The sequence below is a fragment of the Rissa tridactyla genome, chromosome 2 (assembly GCF_028500815.1).
Source record: "Rissa tridactyla isolate bRisTri1 chromosome 2, bRisTri1.patW.cur.20221130, whole genome shotgun sequence".
In the NCBI taxonomy this organism is placed as follows: Eukaryota; Metazoa; Chordata; class Aves; order Charadriiformes; family Laridae; genus Rissa; species Rissa tridactyla.
In genome coordinates, this window is record NC_071467.1 from 61669791 (window position 1) to 61687012 (window position 17222).

General features: G+C 35.3%; 1 protein-coding gene across 2 annotated transcripts in view; it reads right to left on the bottom strand.

The window, feature by feature from the left end:
* The window catches only part of RTTN (rotatin), a 79087-nt gene that overhangs the window by 10267 nt on the left and 51598 nt on the right, over nt 1-17222 (bottom strand). For both annotated transcript variants that reach the window (XM_054192804.1, XM_054192803.1), the window contains 8 exons: nt 14694-14805; nt 13764-13962; nt 12573-12663; nt 11372-11525; nt 11079-11216; nt 9912-10123; nt 4994-5099; nt 2773-2867 (listed from right to left, as the gene is read on the bottom strand). In XM_054192804.1, the coding sequence (XP_054048779.1) occupies nt 2773-2867; nt 4994-5099; nt 9912-10123; nt 11079-11216; nt 11372-11525; nt 12573-12663; nt 13764-13962; nt 14694-14805 (1107 nt within the window). The remainder of the gene's footprint in view (nt 1-2772; nt 2868-4993; nt 5100-9911; nt 10124-11078; nt 11217-11371; nt 11526-12572; nt 12664-13763; nt 13963-14693; nt 14806-17222) is intronic.

The window sequence follows — 17222 nt, forward strand, 5'->3', positions numbered from 1 at the left end:
AGCTGACCTAGCTTCTATAAGGTTGACATGCTAAACCACTTCTGAAAGATGATCAAATTCCAATAAGCTTGTTCACCACAGGAGACTATTTCTGTTTTGTCGAGCATAAAGGAACAAAACTGTAAAATAGGATTCATGCTTAATCTCAGACAAGGCGAAGCAACAATGCTTCCTTATAAATCATATCACGTACAGTTGACGATATTTGGAGATGAAGTAAAAGTCTGTCTTAACAAAGTTAATGAAAGTCAGGTGCAGTAGATGAAAAAGTCATCATTACAAATGCATTTTATGACCAGTTTATCTCATTTTTAGTTAAATAAAATGCTAACTGTAAGATGTTCCTTCAAGACCTTAAGTATGTATTAATTTATTTAATAAATATAAATAGCACTATATATCTATCTATCTATATAATTCTATAAAATGCCACAAGCTACAAGTTACACTTAATGTGTAAACTTCTAGGAGGTTGAAAAAGTTATAGATTGTGTTAATGGCACTGGTTTTATTTATTTATTTTAGGATATCTCATTTTTACTAAGATCTTATTTTGAGGGTTTTTTTGAACGCTTGGCTATTTGTAAATATTTTTCATGCCCTTGGTTAGCATCACAGTAATTATTGTGAAAGAAAAGGAATATCAGGTAAGATACTTCAGTTGCCCTGAGAATGAAGCTAGATCAAAGACTTTTTTCACAACAGTTAAAAGAAAGAGAAAAAGAAAATAGCTCCGATTGATAACTTCACTTTGACAGCTGTGCCTCAAAGCGGGCTGAGGGGCAGTTTTGTGAATGATCCGCTAAATCTGATTATGAAAGCAATGTCTCAGCTTCCCTCACGTGAAACTAGATTGCTTGTCGTTATACACCACATACGATGAACAGCACGCTTACATATGATGTAGCAACCTACAGTCCCAGCTCAGCAGTGAAATCTGCCACAAAGTCTTCTGCAAATCTCTTTCAAAGAATTCTTAATCAAACATGAACAGTCTTTCTGACCTATCCCAGAGGCTCCTTTCCTTCAATTTCTTCCAAGTTTTAAATTCCTTCTACATTTAGCAGAGGAGCAAACGTCCCCAGCAAATGTCTCGACCCAAGAAATATAAAGAACCAGCTGGCTTCAACCTTATCGGACATATCCACGGCAGGACACCTTTCAGCCTCCACCCCTTGAAGAATGGATACTAAATGTGTTTAGGGGATTTCAAGAAAAAAAAAAAATTGTAGCCTTCAAATATCAGGGTCAAACTCAAATTCTTTTAAGAGCTCACTGTTATAAAACACGGTTCCGCACTCTCCACAAATCAAGGTTAATGTCTATTTGTGTTAATTCCTCAGAGAAAAGTACTGTTGAGTCCAAACAATGCAGAAATATCCTGCTGGAAGACGTTTTCTTCAATTTCTGCTTTATGTGGGAGTGGACAAGATATCAAACTTGACAGCAGAGGTTACTGTCTGTATTTTAATAATTCTCTTAGATGAAAGTGATAGAAAACAAGCAGATTGCAACAAAAACCTTATGAAACTGTTGTATGATGGTAAGAAATAATCTATGTCTAGATGTGGTAAGGAAGAGCTGGGTGATGTGAGAGTCTGGAACAAGCAGAAGGGAGGTTAAAAAGAAAAAGGCTAAACAAAAAAATTGTGAATGAAGAGAAGAAACTGAGATTACAGGTGGTGGAAGAAGCACAAGTATGAGGTAAAAAAAAAAAAAAAAATCAACAAAACACACAAACACAAAACTCTGACAAGAAGTTAAAGCCAGGGACAATTGCGTCTGATGACAAGAGACTGAGATGTCCAGACCAAGTATGCAGGATAGAAAAAGAATCAGAATCGAAAGCTAGATAATATGAAAAGGTAGAAAATAAAAAAAAAACTATGGCTTACATGCGCAAGCAGACTGGAACTAGTTTTGGGGTAGGAGGGAGATCGACTGGTACGAGAACAGAAAAAACCCAAACAGCTAGCACGGAAAGAAAGAAAACTTGAGAAACAGAAAAATTATTATTGTGGAAACAAAATGAGAAAAGTTAGCTGGATTGGATAGGACCACAAAGTCAAGGCTGAAAGTCAAACTATGAAACTCTTAGAGATATTGTTGTAGGCTAAATAAATAGCATAAATTGTGAGAACCGACAGGTGATAAATGCATGAACATGTATGTGTGTGAATGCCTGAAACTGAACTTTTGAACTCTCAATCAGAAGCCTGCTAGTTGCTGGCTTCATCCTGAACAGGTTAGTTTCTAATTCTGATAACCTGGACTAATAGTGGGAAGTCCTGAATCCTCCAATTAATGAAAAGACATGAGACAGAACCACTAACTCAGAGGGTGATCATGTGTTGTACTTTGCACATAGATTATTTAGACTAGATACACAGGAGCATAGAACTCTGGAAAGAAAAGCTGGTGGTGAAAAGGATTCATGAAAAAAAAAAAAAAAAAAAGTCTCTGAAAGAAAGAAATGGGCCTAAAAAGAAGAATGTGAGGATCCTGGCTGAACAAACCATCCTGCAAGTGGGAGAGCAACCTCGAGACCAGAAAGATTCATGGAGACAAATACCAGCACACACCCAAGGGCTTTGGACAGTAACACCCAAGACTGGTAATTGAGCAGCTGCAAAGCATGAAACTCATGGGATTTTCTGCCTGACTTTCCTGAACTAGCCACCATTTCCATCCTGGAAAAGGAAGTTGAGACCTAGTAAACAAAAAAGAGCTGGGAAGTGCCTTATCGTATCAGTCTTTTGTTTCTATAGTTACCTTCTTTTTCTGTGCTTTCACAGGCTTTAGGGCATCCAAATTCAGCTGTGCATGAGTATGTTTCATGTTTTCTACACAGTTGTCTATCAGATCAACTGGAAGACAAAAAATATTAACATTTAGAAGTTCATTCACAATCAAAAATATTTTATGAAACAATATCTTTCTTGCAATGACCTTGATTACTGTTACCCTCCCAAGCTAAGATTTAAGGATTCAGTTGTCCAGTTTCTGTGAGTTCGTAATATATTGTCATCTTCTTGGTATCGGGAAGTAATTAACAGTTTCCAAGATGGAGTGTGTCTAGTTGAATGATCTTGAGAAGCAAGAACACATTTCAGTCCTCTTGCAATAGAGTCCAGTGAGTGGAATGCCCAAAGGAAGGACTGATAAGATGAAGAGGGGAAGATTATTTGGGAAGAAGAGGACAGCAACTCATAACTCCCATAGAATAATTCAAGTTGGAAGAGATGGCCTACAGAGGTCATATAGCCCAACCTCCTGCTCAAACCAGAATCAGCTATAAGATCAGGCAAGGTTTACCTGAAACCTTATCCAGTTGGGTCTTGAAAATGTCCAAAGACAGAGACTGCACAGTATCAGTATGTCTAGCCGCTGCTTGACTGCCTTTAAGGGGGAAATGTTTCTTTACGGCTAGTCTGACTCTCAATTTATGCCCGTTCTCTCTCATCTTCCTACTCCATGTACTGCTGTAAAAAGTCTGGCTCTGTCTTCTTCAAAATCTCATAGGTAGAAGGCCGCTATTAGGTCCTTCTGAAACCTTCTTTTCACCAGGTTGAACACAGGCAGTTCCCTCAGCCTCTCCTCTAAGGACAGGTGGACACAACCACCTTGATGGCCCTCTGCTGAACTTGCTCCAGTTTGTTGATGTCTTTCTTACTGGGCCAAAACTGGGTGTATTATTCCAGATTTGCTCTAACAAGTGCTAAGTAGAGGAAAGATAATCCTTTCCCCTCGATCTTCTGGCTGTGTTCCTTTTAATACAGGGTGCTGTTAGTCTTCTCACATTCAGCTTGCTGCCTGCCAAGACCTCAAGGTCCTTTTCATCTCCCCAGTCAGCCTGTACTGCTATAAGGGGTTCGTCCTTTCCAGGTGCAGGACTTTGCATTTATATTATAAAAAGTAGTCCTTAGGAGCTGAACCGGTGATGTTAGAGCTACAGATATCTTCAGGACATTGATTTGAACCCCAGAACTCCTCTTCCTCTTCTCCAAGATCTGTGTTGCATCACAGCAGGGATGACTTGAAGGCTACTCCAGCACAGAATGCTATGCACTTCATGCACTGGTAGTGCCTTCACAGGAAGTCAGGTCTTAGATTACCTAGTGGGTCATCAACTGAAGAACCCTGATTGAAGCAAGGGCTGAGTAGACCACCAATACACTGGGAAAGTGCAGAAAGTAATTACATAGCATAGGATTTGAAGTTCAGAGTTTTCTGCCATTGTTGGGATCAGACACAGAGCAGATATGTCTAGGCTATCTGTTTTAGTGCAGTGTAGGTTTAAAGGACCGAACAAACCAACAGAGAGATGCAAGTAACAAGAAAGCACCCAAGAGAAAGTGCACTTGGGCAGATCAGCAGGTATTAAACGCATGATACCTAAGAAATGCAAATTAACCAGTCTTCCCTGTGTTCTAGTGGGCACAAAAAGCCCACTTCTACTTTTGTTTTACTACTGTAAAGTAAAAACCTTAGGCATGAAAGATGTCGCATTGCAAGGGGAGAAGGTCCTACTTAAACTGCAAAATGGGAAGAAAGAAACAAAAAGGCAGGGAAGACCAAAGCTGAGAAAAAAGTCTCTTCTTGTCCAGGTAGAGCCAGAACTGAGAACACAGGGCATATGTTCACCTATAGACCTGAAAGTGTGAAACATGAATTGGAAGATACTGCCAGTGCAAAATCTCCAGTTTTGAATGGATGAATATGCCACTAGCAGTAAATGCTCACAGGTCTCTTCTCACTCTAACACAGACCTGTGATTTAACCATGAATTTTTACACTGGCTACAACATTATATTTTATCTGTGGATAAAACCTTTAATTATTAATAAGCTTTCTCTGTAAAAATCTGTAAAAAAATGCCACTGAAAACTAGGTCTTCTGTTTTGACAAAAAAACTTTATGATTTAAAAAATACATAAAACATCTGCAAGAATTTGATTCATAAATCATTTAACGTACATTTTGAAATGCTCACCTTCCAAAGCACATTTCTGGGCATTTTTACTGACAGCTAACAGAGATAGCAATGCATTTGTAGCAACTTCTTTCAGGACATCCTTTGAAGATTTTCTTTCACAGACCTACAAATAATGCAATTTCATTACCGAAACAAAAGAGTGACCATATTAAAAATAGTATTAATATCTATAAATATGTTGTCATAGTCTATATTTTCATTTGGATGATTCTTCACTGTATTCCTATCCAGAATTCTCCCTCTCTGTATTCCTGTTCGTAGTCTGTCTGCATTGATGTGTTTCATTATTTTTTTCTAATTAAAATTTAAAAAGTTCCTAAGCCCACTCCTCTTACTCTTTTCTTAACATTCTACCTCCCTAAAACCTATATTCCCAGCCCTGGCATTCCAGACCTTTCCTAATATTCAGGCTTGCTATTGCAGACTATTCACTGACATGACTTTAGCACAATCTCACTTTCCTTCAACACAATGATGAAGAAGAGGTATCAGTGAAATTCTTTAGAATAAAAATATAATTGACACACAGATTGTGTTTGGGTTTTTTTATATTCTTCCAACTAGAGAAAAATGGTAGTTTGTCTTATTTTTGTGAGGCCTTTGTGAGCATCACCGTATTTCTAATAACATAATCTCTGTGCTTTCAAAAGAATATTTATTTGAAGTCATATAACAAGATAGTTGAAAGACGAGGAACTGTCTGTGCTTTATATATTATCCACTAGAGAATTTTGTCCATCTAGCAATTTTCCCTAAAATATCATTCCAATACTGACATCCAATAAAACACAAAGTGGTATGCACTGTAACCAGAAGAATATAGTAAAATGAGAACTGTTGCTGGATCATAGTAGAAAGACAAACATACTTTAAGGTTAGCCAAGAATACAGCATTTTAAGAAAAAATTAATACTTCAGACAGAAATCTAACGTGTATCTAGCCGTAGGACCTCTACGTACATCATATATATCACCTTTCATTGGCTTTAGTCCTCCAGCTAGTAATTGCCTAACAAATTTTTCAAATTTTAATATGCAATAAAATATCAATGTATGCTCTAGGGTTATCATTTATTGAAGTGTTCGGTGTAACCAGGACTGAAAAGGTCAAGGGATGAAGACTAATAAGTTAACAACTTGAAAAAAAGACACAAAACAAAATCCAAACCTCATTGATAGGGACAATCAACACCAAGTTAAAGCACTAAAGCATGGACTGGGTTCTGCATTTATGGCTAACAAAAAAAATATTTAGACTATAACTGGTTTTATTAGATCCCAAGTGAAATCTCAAAGCTATCAGCAACACAAGAACATTCTAAGTAAATTAACTATTTTTCTGTACTGATATAGGTGGCGATTTCTTTTCAAATTAAATAATCTAGATGTTTGAGTAGTTAAAAATATAAAAAGCTTAAAGTTTAAACTTGATGGTAAATTAAACAAGCCAGGAAAAAACCAAAATGTTGAGTTCCTTCGATCCTGCATAACCTAAAACGTAGATTTTGTCATTTATCCACTCAAAGGCTTTTGCCCTGTTAGAAGCTCCTGGCTATTTTTATTTTTTCTTCGTACTTAGGAATATTTTAGTAGTGAAAAAACATATTTCCCTGACAATCTCTTGGGTATTTTCCTTTAATTAAGTATTATGTGACTGATTAGGGCTAATTAAATAATTAAGGTGAGTTGTCCTATATTTGTATCTTTTGAAAAAGTTTTAGTTTCATGTTTTCTAAATTTTATCTTAAAAACTAGCAAAATTCCATTCTTTCTTGAAGCATGGCCCTTTATACATTCCCCTTCCTCTGCAATAAGAATTGAAGTTTATAATAAAAAAGAAATTTATGTCAATCACAGGGAACATTTAAATAATTAATAATTAATTGATAATTAACTACTAGTTGAATGGAAAAAAATACTGTAAATTTATAATACCTTCTGCCAGCAGATTCTATAGCTTTAAACTACTAGTATTAAAGTATTAAAATGAGAATGGGCACTTTTAATTCTTTTTGAAATTATGATGTATAATAAATTTAAGATGTCCCATAAATCTACAACAGATCTAGCTATGTTAGCCTGGACCTCCTGTAAGTTAGTTGAAGGCAAGATCACAGCTTTTCTAAAACATTGTAAATTTTAATTTTATATCTAGAAAAAAAAAAGGTAGGGCATAAATTTGAGACTTTATGTATGGATTATGGTTTCCTTATTACTTTTACTTGTGATCTTGAAAACATATCTACAAGGGTTAAAGTTTATATACAAAAAAGCACCAAAACATTTCAAAATCAGCTTGTATGTTTACCAGATCGGTTGGATGCAATAATGCATACTAATTTAGGACCTGGTCTGCCAATATTCACACCTGCAGACCGGGTCCCAAGTTAGCTTTTGCCATTGCATATCACTTATTCTGTAGATTTTATGTAAATAGGATGATTAATGGAGATTACGGATTGTCTGAAAATTCTCTCTTACAGCCTTTTCTATGTTAGTCAATTATTTGCTTAAGTGCTTCTCTTAAAGAAAGATCATATTTAATTTTTTTTTTTTTTGAGGGGGGGGGAGGGGGTAGGCGGTGTAAATAAATATGTGTAATTTACTTTAAAAAATTGAAGCTGTTTCTTTCCTAGTTCTGTTATCCTTTTTTGGGATCATAGCAGCTATATCCCTTTCATGTATTAGAACGCCCCAGACAGCTTAGGTTATCTTTCGAGCTCCATCCATGGAGTAATGTCCATCTACAGCTCTGAACAGTTAAAAAGCAACTTGAAAGCTGGTATCTCTTACAATACTCAAACAACATCATAGTGTCTGATGTACTTTCACTGACCTGGCTACAGTTAATTCTTCATTGTATAGACGACTTCTGCTATCACTGTAAGAATCATCACTTTTTGCTGGCAAAGACTGGTAATCAGCTACGTATATTCGTATGAAAATAGAGGACTGTGACTTACAACACAACGTGTCTTTGTCTGACACACTTTCATGCAATTGCATTTTTTGTGCCAGAGCCAAGGAGTTGAGTTTTAGCCACATACACAAGCATTAAATACAAAAACCTAAGAGGATATGGAGCAAATTATGGGATTTCAATAAAGTGCCCTTTTTTTGCTGTCAGAGTCTGAAAATCATGTCCTCACAGGAAATCTCTATGAACTGAAATTATGTGAAATCAGTTGCCAAAGAGTGAAGGAATTCTATTTTTTTTTTAGTGGTCTAGACAGTGTCGCCAAGAAAGATCCTCTTAGGAAGTTTCTCTTCGCTAAAAGACGCCAGATTCTCAGTGAACAGACTACTATGCCCCAACGCTATAAGAGACACATTGATATAACACAGCAGGAAAGGAACGCAGGTTATGTTAGCTAACACAGACAGATGTTAGCTAGATCAGGACAAGTCTTGGTAGGAGTGAAGTTATTCTACAAGAATTTAGCAACCATAGGAAGATAGGAGATGAAGTGATACTAAGACAGCATTATTTTGGTCATACCATCCAATATGCGCTAATATATGTTGAAAAAAATCATAGAATGGTTAGAGTTGGAAGGGACCATGAAGACCATCAAGTTCCAACCCCCCTGCCGTGGGCAGGGGCACCTCCCACTAGACCAGGTTCCTCAAAGGCCTATCCAACCTGGCCTTGAACATCTCCCGGATGGGGCATCCACAACTTCTCTGGGCAACCTGTTCTGGTGTCTCACCACCCTTAGAGTAAAGAATGTCTTTGTAATATCTAATCTAAATCTCCCCTCTTTCAGTTTAAAACCATTATCCCTCATCCTGTCACTACACTCCCTGATAAAGAGTCCCTCCCCGTCTTTCCTGTAGGCCCCCTTTAGGTACTGGAAGGCTGCTATAATAAATAAATAAATAAATACTTAAATAAATAATATTTATTAAATAAATAAATAGCAAACTAGTACTAAATATCATTCTTATAAAAAAATAATTGCAAGACACCGACTACAGAACATCAGAAATCATAAACTACACTGAATGCAAATGAAATGCACATCTTTCAGACAAAGACTACACTTCCAATCATGGATCACTATTATTGTTACAGTGACAAACTACACATAATTTAAAGAAGGACAATGAATATATAGATAAAAGAACCAATTTGTGAGGGAAAATAAATTAGACACAAGTTTCACATAGAAATTTTCTTATTACTAAGTGATGGAAGATATTTTAACAGTTTGTAAATAAGTGAAGGATGTAAATATAAAGGAGGTAAAAGAATCATTCAGGACAGTATATAAAAGTATAAATAAGAATAGTGAGATTACATTAAGACAGACAGAACATTCAGAATATGTATTTAGAAGAAAACATCTTGCCACCAATATATTTTATGTTGGGCAATAAGTTCCTAAAAGAATTAGTGAAAATACACTAACTGGCCAATTTAAAACTAGTTTGGAAAATACATTAACATATGCTCCTTAAGTGCAACTACACTGATCTTAAACTATCAGGGAATGAACTAGAAGGCTTAACAATTCATTTTGGTTAACATTTTTTACAAAGGCAGCTGTTAAGAACAACAATGCTGTCATTTACAACGGGGATAACTTAAAAACCTCACTACATGTTTGGAAAAGGAGAAAGTAAAAAAAGCGTATCAGTATTTGGCCAAACATATTCTATGTATCATCTTCTCTACATAAGATTTCATACCATGCTCTTTCACCATAGTTGCCTTCTTAGAAGTTGCTTCTTTGCAATTGTTCCAGCTTATTACATGAATTTCAAAAATTAGTGTAACAGATGTCTCAAATTAAAGATGTCTTGGTTCATAATTGGAAACAACTGATTTTTCATTAGGTAACTACATTCCTTTTTAACAAAAGACAAAAATGCAAAAATATATCCTCTAATCACATCGTCAAATTTTAAATACCTGAATAATTAATGCAGTAAGTTGAGTTACTGACACTTGACATCCTTCAATACAATCCACAAGAAAGCTAACAGGTGGATTCTCACATATACTCTGTTTATCTTGGAGCTGTCTTCTTCCTTCCTCATTCAAAAGGACAGAGAGGAACTGCAAACTAGCCATGTATAAAGCAGGATATGTGTCTGACAGATGAATACAATCACAAATGGTATCTGAAAGGTTAAACAGAAAAAAAAAATTTTATATTTCATTCTGAATAAAGTTTAAGTGCTTTGGAACTCAGAAAGACCTATCAAAGCAAGTGTGAGCCAAGAAGCAGTTATATGTGTGCACTGCTCAAGGAATTCTACAAATTCTTTGCATTTGATAAGTCTTTAAAAATCTAAGAAAGAAAAATTTGAGTTTTACAGGTTTGAATGAATTAATTGCTCTGCATTAATTTGACTATAAACCAAAAACTGCAATTTCCATTTACTAAATCACTCATATGTTCAACAATTTTCTGAACTCTCCTCCCTTGATTCAGCACCTTACATTATAATACCAACAGTACCCATCAGCTGCTTTACGTGCCATCGGATTCGGATTCACCGGGTCACTTAACACGCACCTGGCTGAAATCACAAGCTTGAATGGACTATGCTCATACTTCAGTATTGAAACCTGTCAGAGAATCTTGGTGACCTGACTAGGCAAGTAACTAAGGAAGGAATAATCAAAAAACAAACAAAACCCTGTATAATAATCTTGAATTCCTATAGCTCTTATCTCCCCTCAAAACTTTGCTTTCCTTTTATGTAAGACATTTAAAAAAAAAAAAAATGAAACACACATATAAGGAAAAAAATGCAGTGCTGATGGATCATTTCAGGCTCTACTCGCAGGTGCCATAATTGGTTAAGGTTTACAACTGGAATCAGTAACGCATATATGCAAACAAAACTAAAATTGTCTGGCACTTCAAAACTTAGTCTGATGATATAAGAAAGAGTTGTAAAAATCCAATTAAGGGAAAAAGTCAGTCAAGCTTTGGATACATTTGATTTTCATTCTGGATATGCCATTGGCAATTACTTAATAGCATCTATACTGGAATGCTCCTCTTTTCTATTTATTTATTTATTTCACTAGTTGCTAGGTTAAAACCCATCCGGGAATAGTTATTACCAATGATTGCTGTACAATGATTTGCAAGGGCTGCTGTCACAGCTGGAAAAGATATTTGGCCACTCTTCCACAATAATGTAGCTAGAAGGTTGAAAAAGTCTACCCATGTTTCATGAAGTACAGATGTTAACTCGGTATCTGCAAAGATAATACAGAAAAACATTCAAACCATTTACACATGTGCACAAACCTGGATAGCTAAGCCTGACAACAACTGTCAGTTTAAATGAAGGTGCTATGTAAATGAAGACCTGCCTCTGCCTGGCTATACTAGAAACAAAGTACTTCATTACCTAACCCATCTTTGGAGCGAATGGCAAGAATCGAGAAGGTATTTCCCAAGAGAGATTTCAACAGTTCATCCTGGATTACAAGCTGAGAGTCCACCAACAAACATGATTTCAGAAGCCTGGACACAGATGACAAGTATTGAAGTAGTAATAACACCTGTCAAATATTTTTAAAAAGATATTAAATAAATCCACATATTTGCACCTTCCACATTTATTTTTTAAAATTTAAATACTCGCATTACCTCAACTGATTCATAACATTTTTAATTAATATACACCACTTAAAAGAAATAATAGGATATAAATTAAAAATTGTTCTCCTAATTTTTACTGTAGAAGATGAAACAGAATTCCTAGTCTGGAAACACATGTATGAAATCAATTTTCTAGTCGCAAAGAATAAAGTTCACTGTGAGAAAGTCATGACTCTCATTATATGTACAGCATCGTATTCTCTGTAAGCTCACAAAGAAAAATATAAAAATGATCATTAATATTGACGAATATCTGTATTTCCTGAAAACACAAGCTCAATTTGAAGCTTTAGGAAAAAAAATTATTCCTGACTTATTTATTCATTTATTCTTACAAGGTTTCTGCAGAAACATTTTCTTAATAACCTGGGTATCTTTCTTCAAAGTAAATCTGAACGCAGAGCAGCAGAAGCTTTAAAATGGTGCTGTGCCATGACTATAGTATGGTCTATATGTTATACTTATAGAGTTAAATTTGATACAAAAGTATTTCCATTGGCAGTAACCCTATAAGCTTTGTATAAATCAAAATTGGTTGAGAACTATGTAAATGTCTGCAGGATTAGAGATAAAGCAAAGCAGCCATGTTTGTTGTGGAAAATAAATATGAAATGTGTCAGTAACTGTATCTGGCTTGTACTTCAATACAATACAAAGAAATTCTATGACATTATTTCTGTAACTGCTAAACTCAATTTGTGTTTTTAACCCACAACTGTTCTCATTTTCAGGTTGATGGTTCTAGGTATAGGTCTAATATGGAAATTAATTGTTCTGTGTTGGATATAAGACATTTTAGTTTCTCTTAAACCTTGTCAAAAGCACAGAGATTCATATGAAAGTACTGTATAGCAGTATGTCTGGACGATGTTAATGGATCTAGATTATGCAAACATAATTAATTTAATAATTTAAAAAAATTATAAAGTAACAAATGCTTCTCTAACCTGAACTTTTACATGTTCTATATGACATGGATGACCCAATGGAGCTTTCAGTTCCAAGATACATCTCTCAACCAGATTAGCACTTACAAGACTAAAATAAAATAAAGTAAGTTGGTTAGAAATATGCTTGAACAATTAAACATTCTACTAACTTAACATTCAACAGAAGAGAACATTTTAAATAGAGTAAAAATAAATTATGAAGCACTTTCTTAAAATAGTGGGGTTTAGCAGTAAGTCTAGTGCAATGGCAACTATAGTAGCAGTAAGTTGTTTCAAAATAGTTAGACTAACATAAATTCCAATGGCTGTTACTGCACTGGTAAAAATTGTTTGGTTTTATTTGATTGCTTATTTTCTTTCCTGTAGAAGAATAAACAGCTCTGTAATAGTATAAACTGTATTCAAACAAGGTGGTGTTTTTTTGGTTTTTTTTTGTTTTTTTGTTTTTTTTTCATTAATTGCAGCATTAATAGCAACTACAGAAGCTCTTGAAAACCTTAAAAAGAACTGAACTAATTTTCATGCTTCACTTCAGGACTTCCAAACACTTTCTACAGATGAAAGAATTTGTTACGATGCAAGTGGAAACATGAAATACAATCTGAAGACTATTTTGAAGAGGCTCCTTCTTTAAAAATGAAACAAAACACTAGGGTCTATCATGCAATACTTTCCCAAATCTCACAAGCATTTTTTACTCTCTTTTCGTGTGACAGCCCTTGGCTCATCCTCAAAATATTGCATACCATTCAAAGAAGAGAAGAAAATCATAAAATGAACTGAAATGATCTGCAACTCTGAATACCTGACTATATAATGTACTCTTCTACTAAAGAAAAAAAAATATTAAAAAAATTACCCCTCCAAAAAAGATGACTAAATGGCCATCTAGACAAAACCCTAAAACATTACCAGAGGAACACAGTGGTCCTGTAGAAGACAGACACCACAAATGGCATCACCAATATGACTACCGTTTGGGGGGGGGGGGGGGGGTGTCCAAATTCTTTTCTTTTTGTTGGTTGTATTATTAAAAAAAAAAAAAAAAGCCATTTTTGAACACTTCAGAAGCAAGAAGTGATCGATATATTTAACAGTTTTGGTAAGAAACACTGGTAGATCTCATTTCAAACTTTTCACCTCTATTGCTACACCTTGTTTGTAGTTCAGCAGTTATTGATCTCATACCTGCTGAGAGCTGTCAGCAAATGTGCTTGTTGAAGAGCAATTCCAGTATCTTTTGGTGTGACAACCAGCAGATTGTGCAGAAGGCTGCAAACAGCTGACAAAAGGGCAGGTGTGACTACAGCACGCTGTTTAGACAGAGTAGCAGACACGGGAGAATCGTGTTGACTTGGAGATTCTGTTGTGGTTGTATCACTTTGACCTAGAATGTGTTTAATAAAAAAAAGAAAAGAAAAAAAACCACAAAAGATTAATTGGAGCAGTTGCATAACACAAATTGGTTTTCCTTTTTCATAAAATATCCAAGTTGCCTCCACATTTAAAACAGTATATTCTGGAACAAGAAAAAACAACCAAGAAATCAGTTACAGGAAAAGTGTTATTTAAAATAGTTCTGAAATAAATTGTTCTTTCTACAAGGCACTAATAATCATTAAAGATAAACGGTAAATTTGGGAAGATATAAATCTTCACTTTTCTCCTTAGCAGAAAAATATTTTATATTTGTAGATATCTCTCTCTACATACATCATTTTATTATTTTTTTTACATTATATATATTTTAATCTTTCTACATATAAAGAGAAGTATATATACATCTCTGTGTGTGCGAGCACGTGCATGTACATGTATGACAGCTTTACCAAAATTGAATGTTTTGAAAGGGTGACTAGATGACAGGAATAGAACCTTGGTCTTGAGTTACATTTCAAGTCATAGCAACTATTTTCAATTACTTCTGTCAAACGTATTTCACCCTATTTAATTTTGAAGGAAGTGTTTCATGTCTGTCTTCCAAAACAACCACTAGAAGCCTCAATGGTGATTGTTCCAGCAATACACAAGCTTCACATGCATTTATAAATACTGGAATATGGGCAGGCTAACACATTGTGTTCGTCATTATGCATACAAGCTCAAAGTTTGACTTACCTTGTGCGATAAGCCGATCAACTACAGTTTCAGGAATAAAACTGGTTGAATTTGTTGGGACTATTGCCTGAAGTTCAGTAGCACTCCCCAGTGATGGTGATACAGACCGAATCTAGAAACACATAAAGGGATCTAGTTGATTACAGCTTTTATAGCGCAGGCTTCTACTTATATTTTGCTTGAAGAATGGGGTGGGGAAGAGGGAAAAAAAACACCAACTCACCAAAACCAACAAACCCACAAGACCAAAAACAATGTAAAAATTACTGTTCAAAACACATTTAATTAGATTTTGCTCACTATATGTACATATAAAAATTATAAATATCCAATAATTGAAACTATTGAAAGACGTGCAATATGAACAGTCTGAAACATTTCAGTTAAAAACTGATCAATGCCCATCTTACTAGAAATTCCTCCTCTTCATCCTTCTTTTTCATCCATATAATTGACTCAATCTACATTTGGACTAAGATAGAAAGGCATTACTGAAGCATTTAAACTCAAATTTTTCATGGACTATTTGCTCTACTGAGAACATCAGCACTTGTCCATTTGTACCAGGACATGCTCAGATAAAAATATCACAAGCATATTAGTCATCAGCCAAAGTTGAAGTTCCAAAGTCTTTCCAACTCCGTGTACTTATCTTAGTCCTGTGATCCTTACGTGTATTCATTTCATGGTGAAGATATGAGATATTGACATGACAGTAGATAATTTTGCTGTCGTACTACCATGCTCCTTCTACCAATTCTACATTATGTATCATATTATTAATTTTGCATGCTTTCAAAAGTTCTTAATGCTCTTGCTACTGTGTTTAAAACCACAAGCTTGAGATCAGAAGACCCAGAGTGTCCATCTTCATAACATGCTTTTGTGATGCGACAAGACCTGGAACCTGTTTCAGAGTATGGAATAAGCATCTGCGATGTCAGGTCACTTTTCCACTTCTGTTTTTTGTTTTCTATCTGGAAAGTTCACATCAGATACATTTTCTTCGAGAGAGTCACAATGCAGTGTAAAAAATACAGAACGTTAGGGAACCCAATGAAATCCTGAAACAGTCACAACATGAAGGAGGATGTTTTCAGACTTTTCCTCACAGTGAGCTTTCTAAGGAAGACTGAAATATTTCGAAGCTTTGCTTTTTAAAGTTTTATTAGAATATCAGCTGGAATATTGACTAAGGGAAAATCAAAAAGGGTGGAGGGAGGAAATCACAGATTACTCCGTTCCTAGCTATTTTATTCTTGTAGTTAGGTCACTGCTTTCCAGGTTTGGCTTTGATATACGCAGCAGCATCTTGAGCTACAGAAACTCTCTAATTTGTCTTTTCTCATCCCCTAGAAGGTTTAGCCCCACGTCTCATCGCTCATCACTTAGGTTTCTATCAGTACATCTTCATTTGAGACCAGAGCCCCTGCATGAGCAAAAGGTTGCCATCTCAATGTTCTAACTCCCCTCTCTCCCCTGTTTTCATCTGGTCTCCCACTACTGTTCATCCTACAGTCTTGAATCTTTCTCCTCAAGGCAGAGAGTTACTGCAACACAGAAGACAAGATTTGGGATGCATGTCTGAAACTCAGGATTCACGTATAGCTTGAGTCACAAGCACTAAGACATGCTTGGCTAAATAATTTTCTTGTTAGCAAAATGCAGTACCAAATTGTACCGACCAATTGAAATTCAAATTCTGTTTAGATTATACAAATAAAACCCACATTTGCCAACTGAAATAAATTATTTAAAGTTTCATGCTTGCTGATTTAAATAATTATTAAGATCCATTATTTATATTAGAGGAAATCAGTCTATCTCGACACATGGTAAATTCTGCATTTATTTTGCACTATACTTCAATTCCAAGCATTCTAATAAATGCCAAAAAAAAAAAAAATCACTTACTTTCTTAAAAAGTACAAACCCCAAATTTAACTCCTAACAGTCCATATGGCTCTTCTGCAGTAAGAAAAGCCCTAAAAGTAATTCTTACTATGCTTGAGAGTCATAGAGTCATCTTGAAGATATTATGATTTTACACAAGCTTTCGCATATTAGTAAATAATATCTTCTACATTGCACAACAATTCTTTCTCCATCTTCTAAAACTGTCTAAACACTTTGGGCAAAGAAATAAAAATAAGGTCTTAGATATGTTAAAAAAAAAAAAAAATCAATAAAAGCTTTATCTGGCTAGAAAAATATCAGCTTCCTGCACTGACGGAACATTTATTGGTAATTGCTTCACAGTGTGACATGGGTTAAAACCAGAAATTTTCTGCTATCTTAACTGAAAACATACAGTAACGCAATGGAGTTGTTTCCACAATGCTCTGCCTTCCAGGAAAGAAAAGGTATTACTGCTTTCATAAATCACCTTTGATAAGGATGAACTGGGCGCCTGAGACATAGCATCTAGTAAAGGATATTTACTTCTGCCACCGTATTCTTTCGGAGAGCAATTAAGCGTTCTGCTGCTTAACATTGAAACAATGGACTTTGGAAGGGGGGTTAACTGAG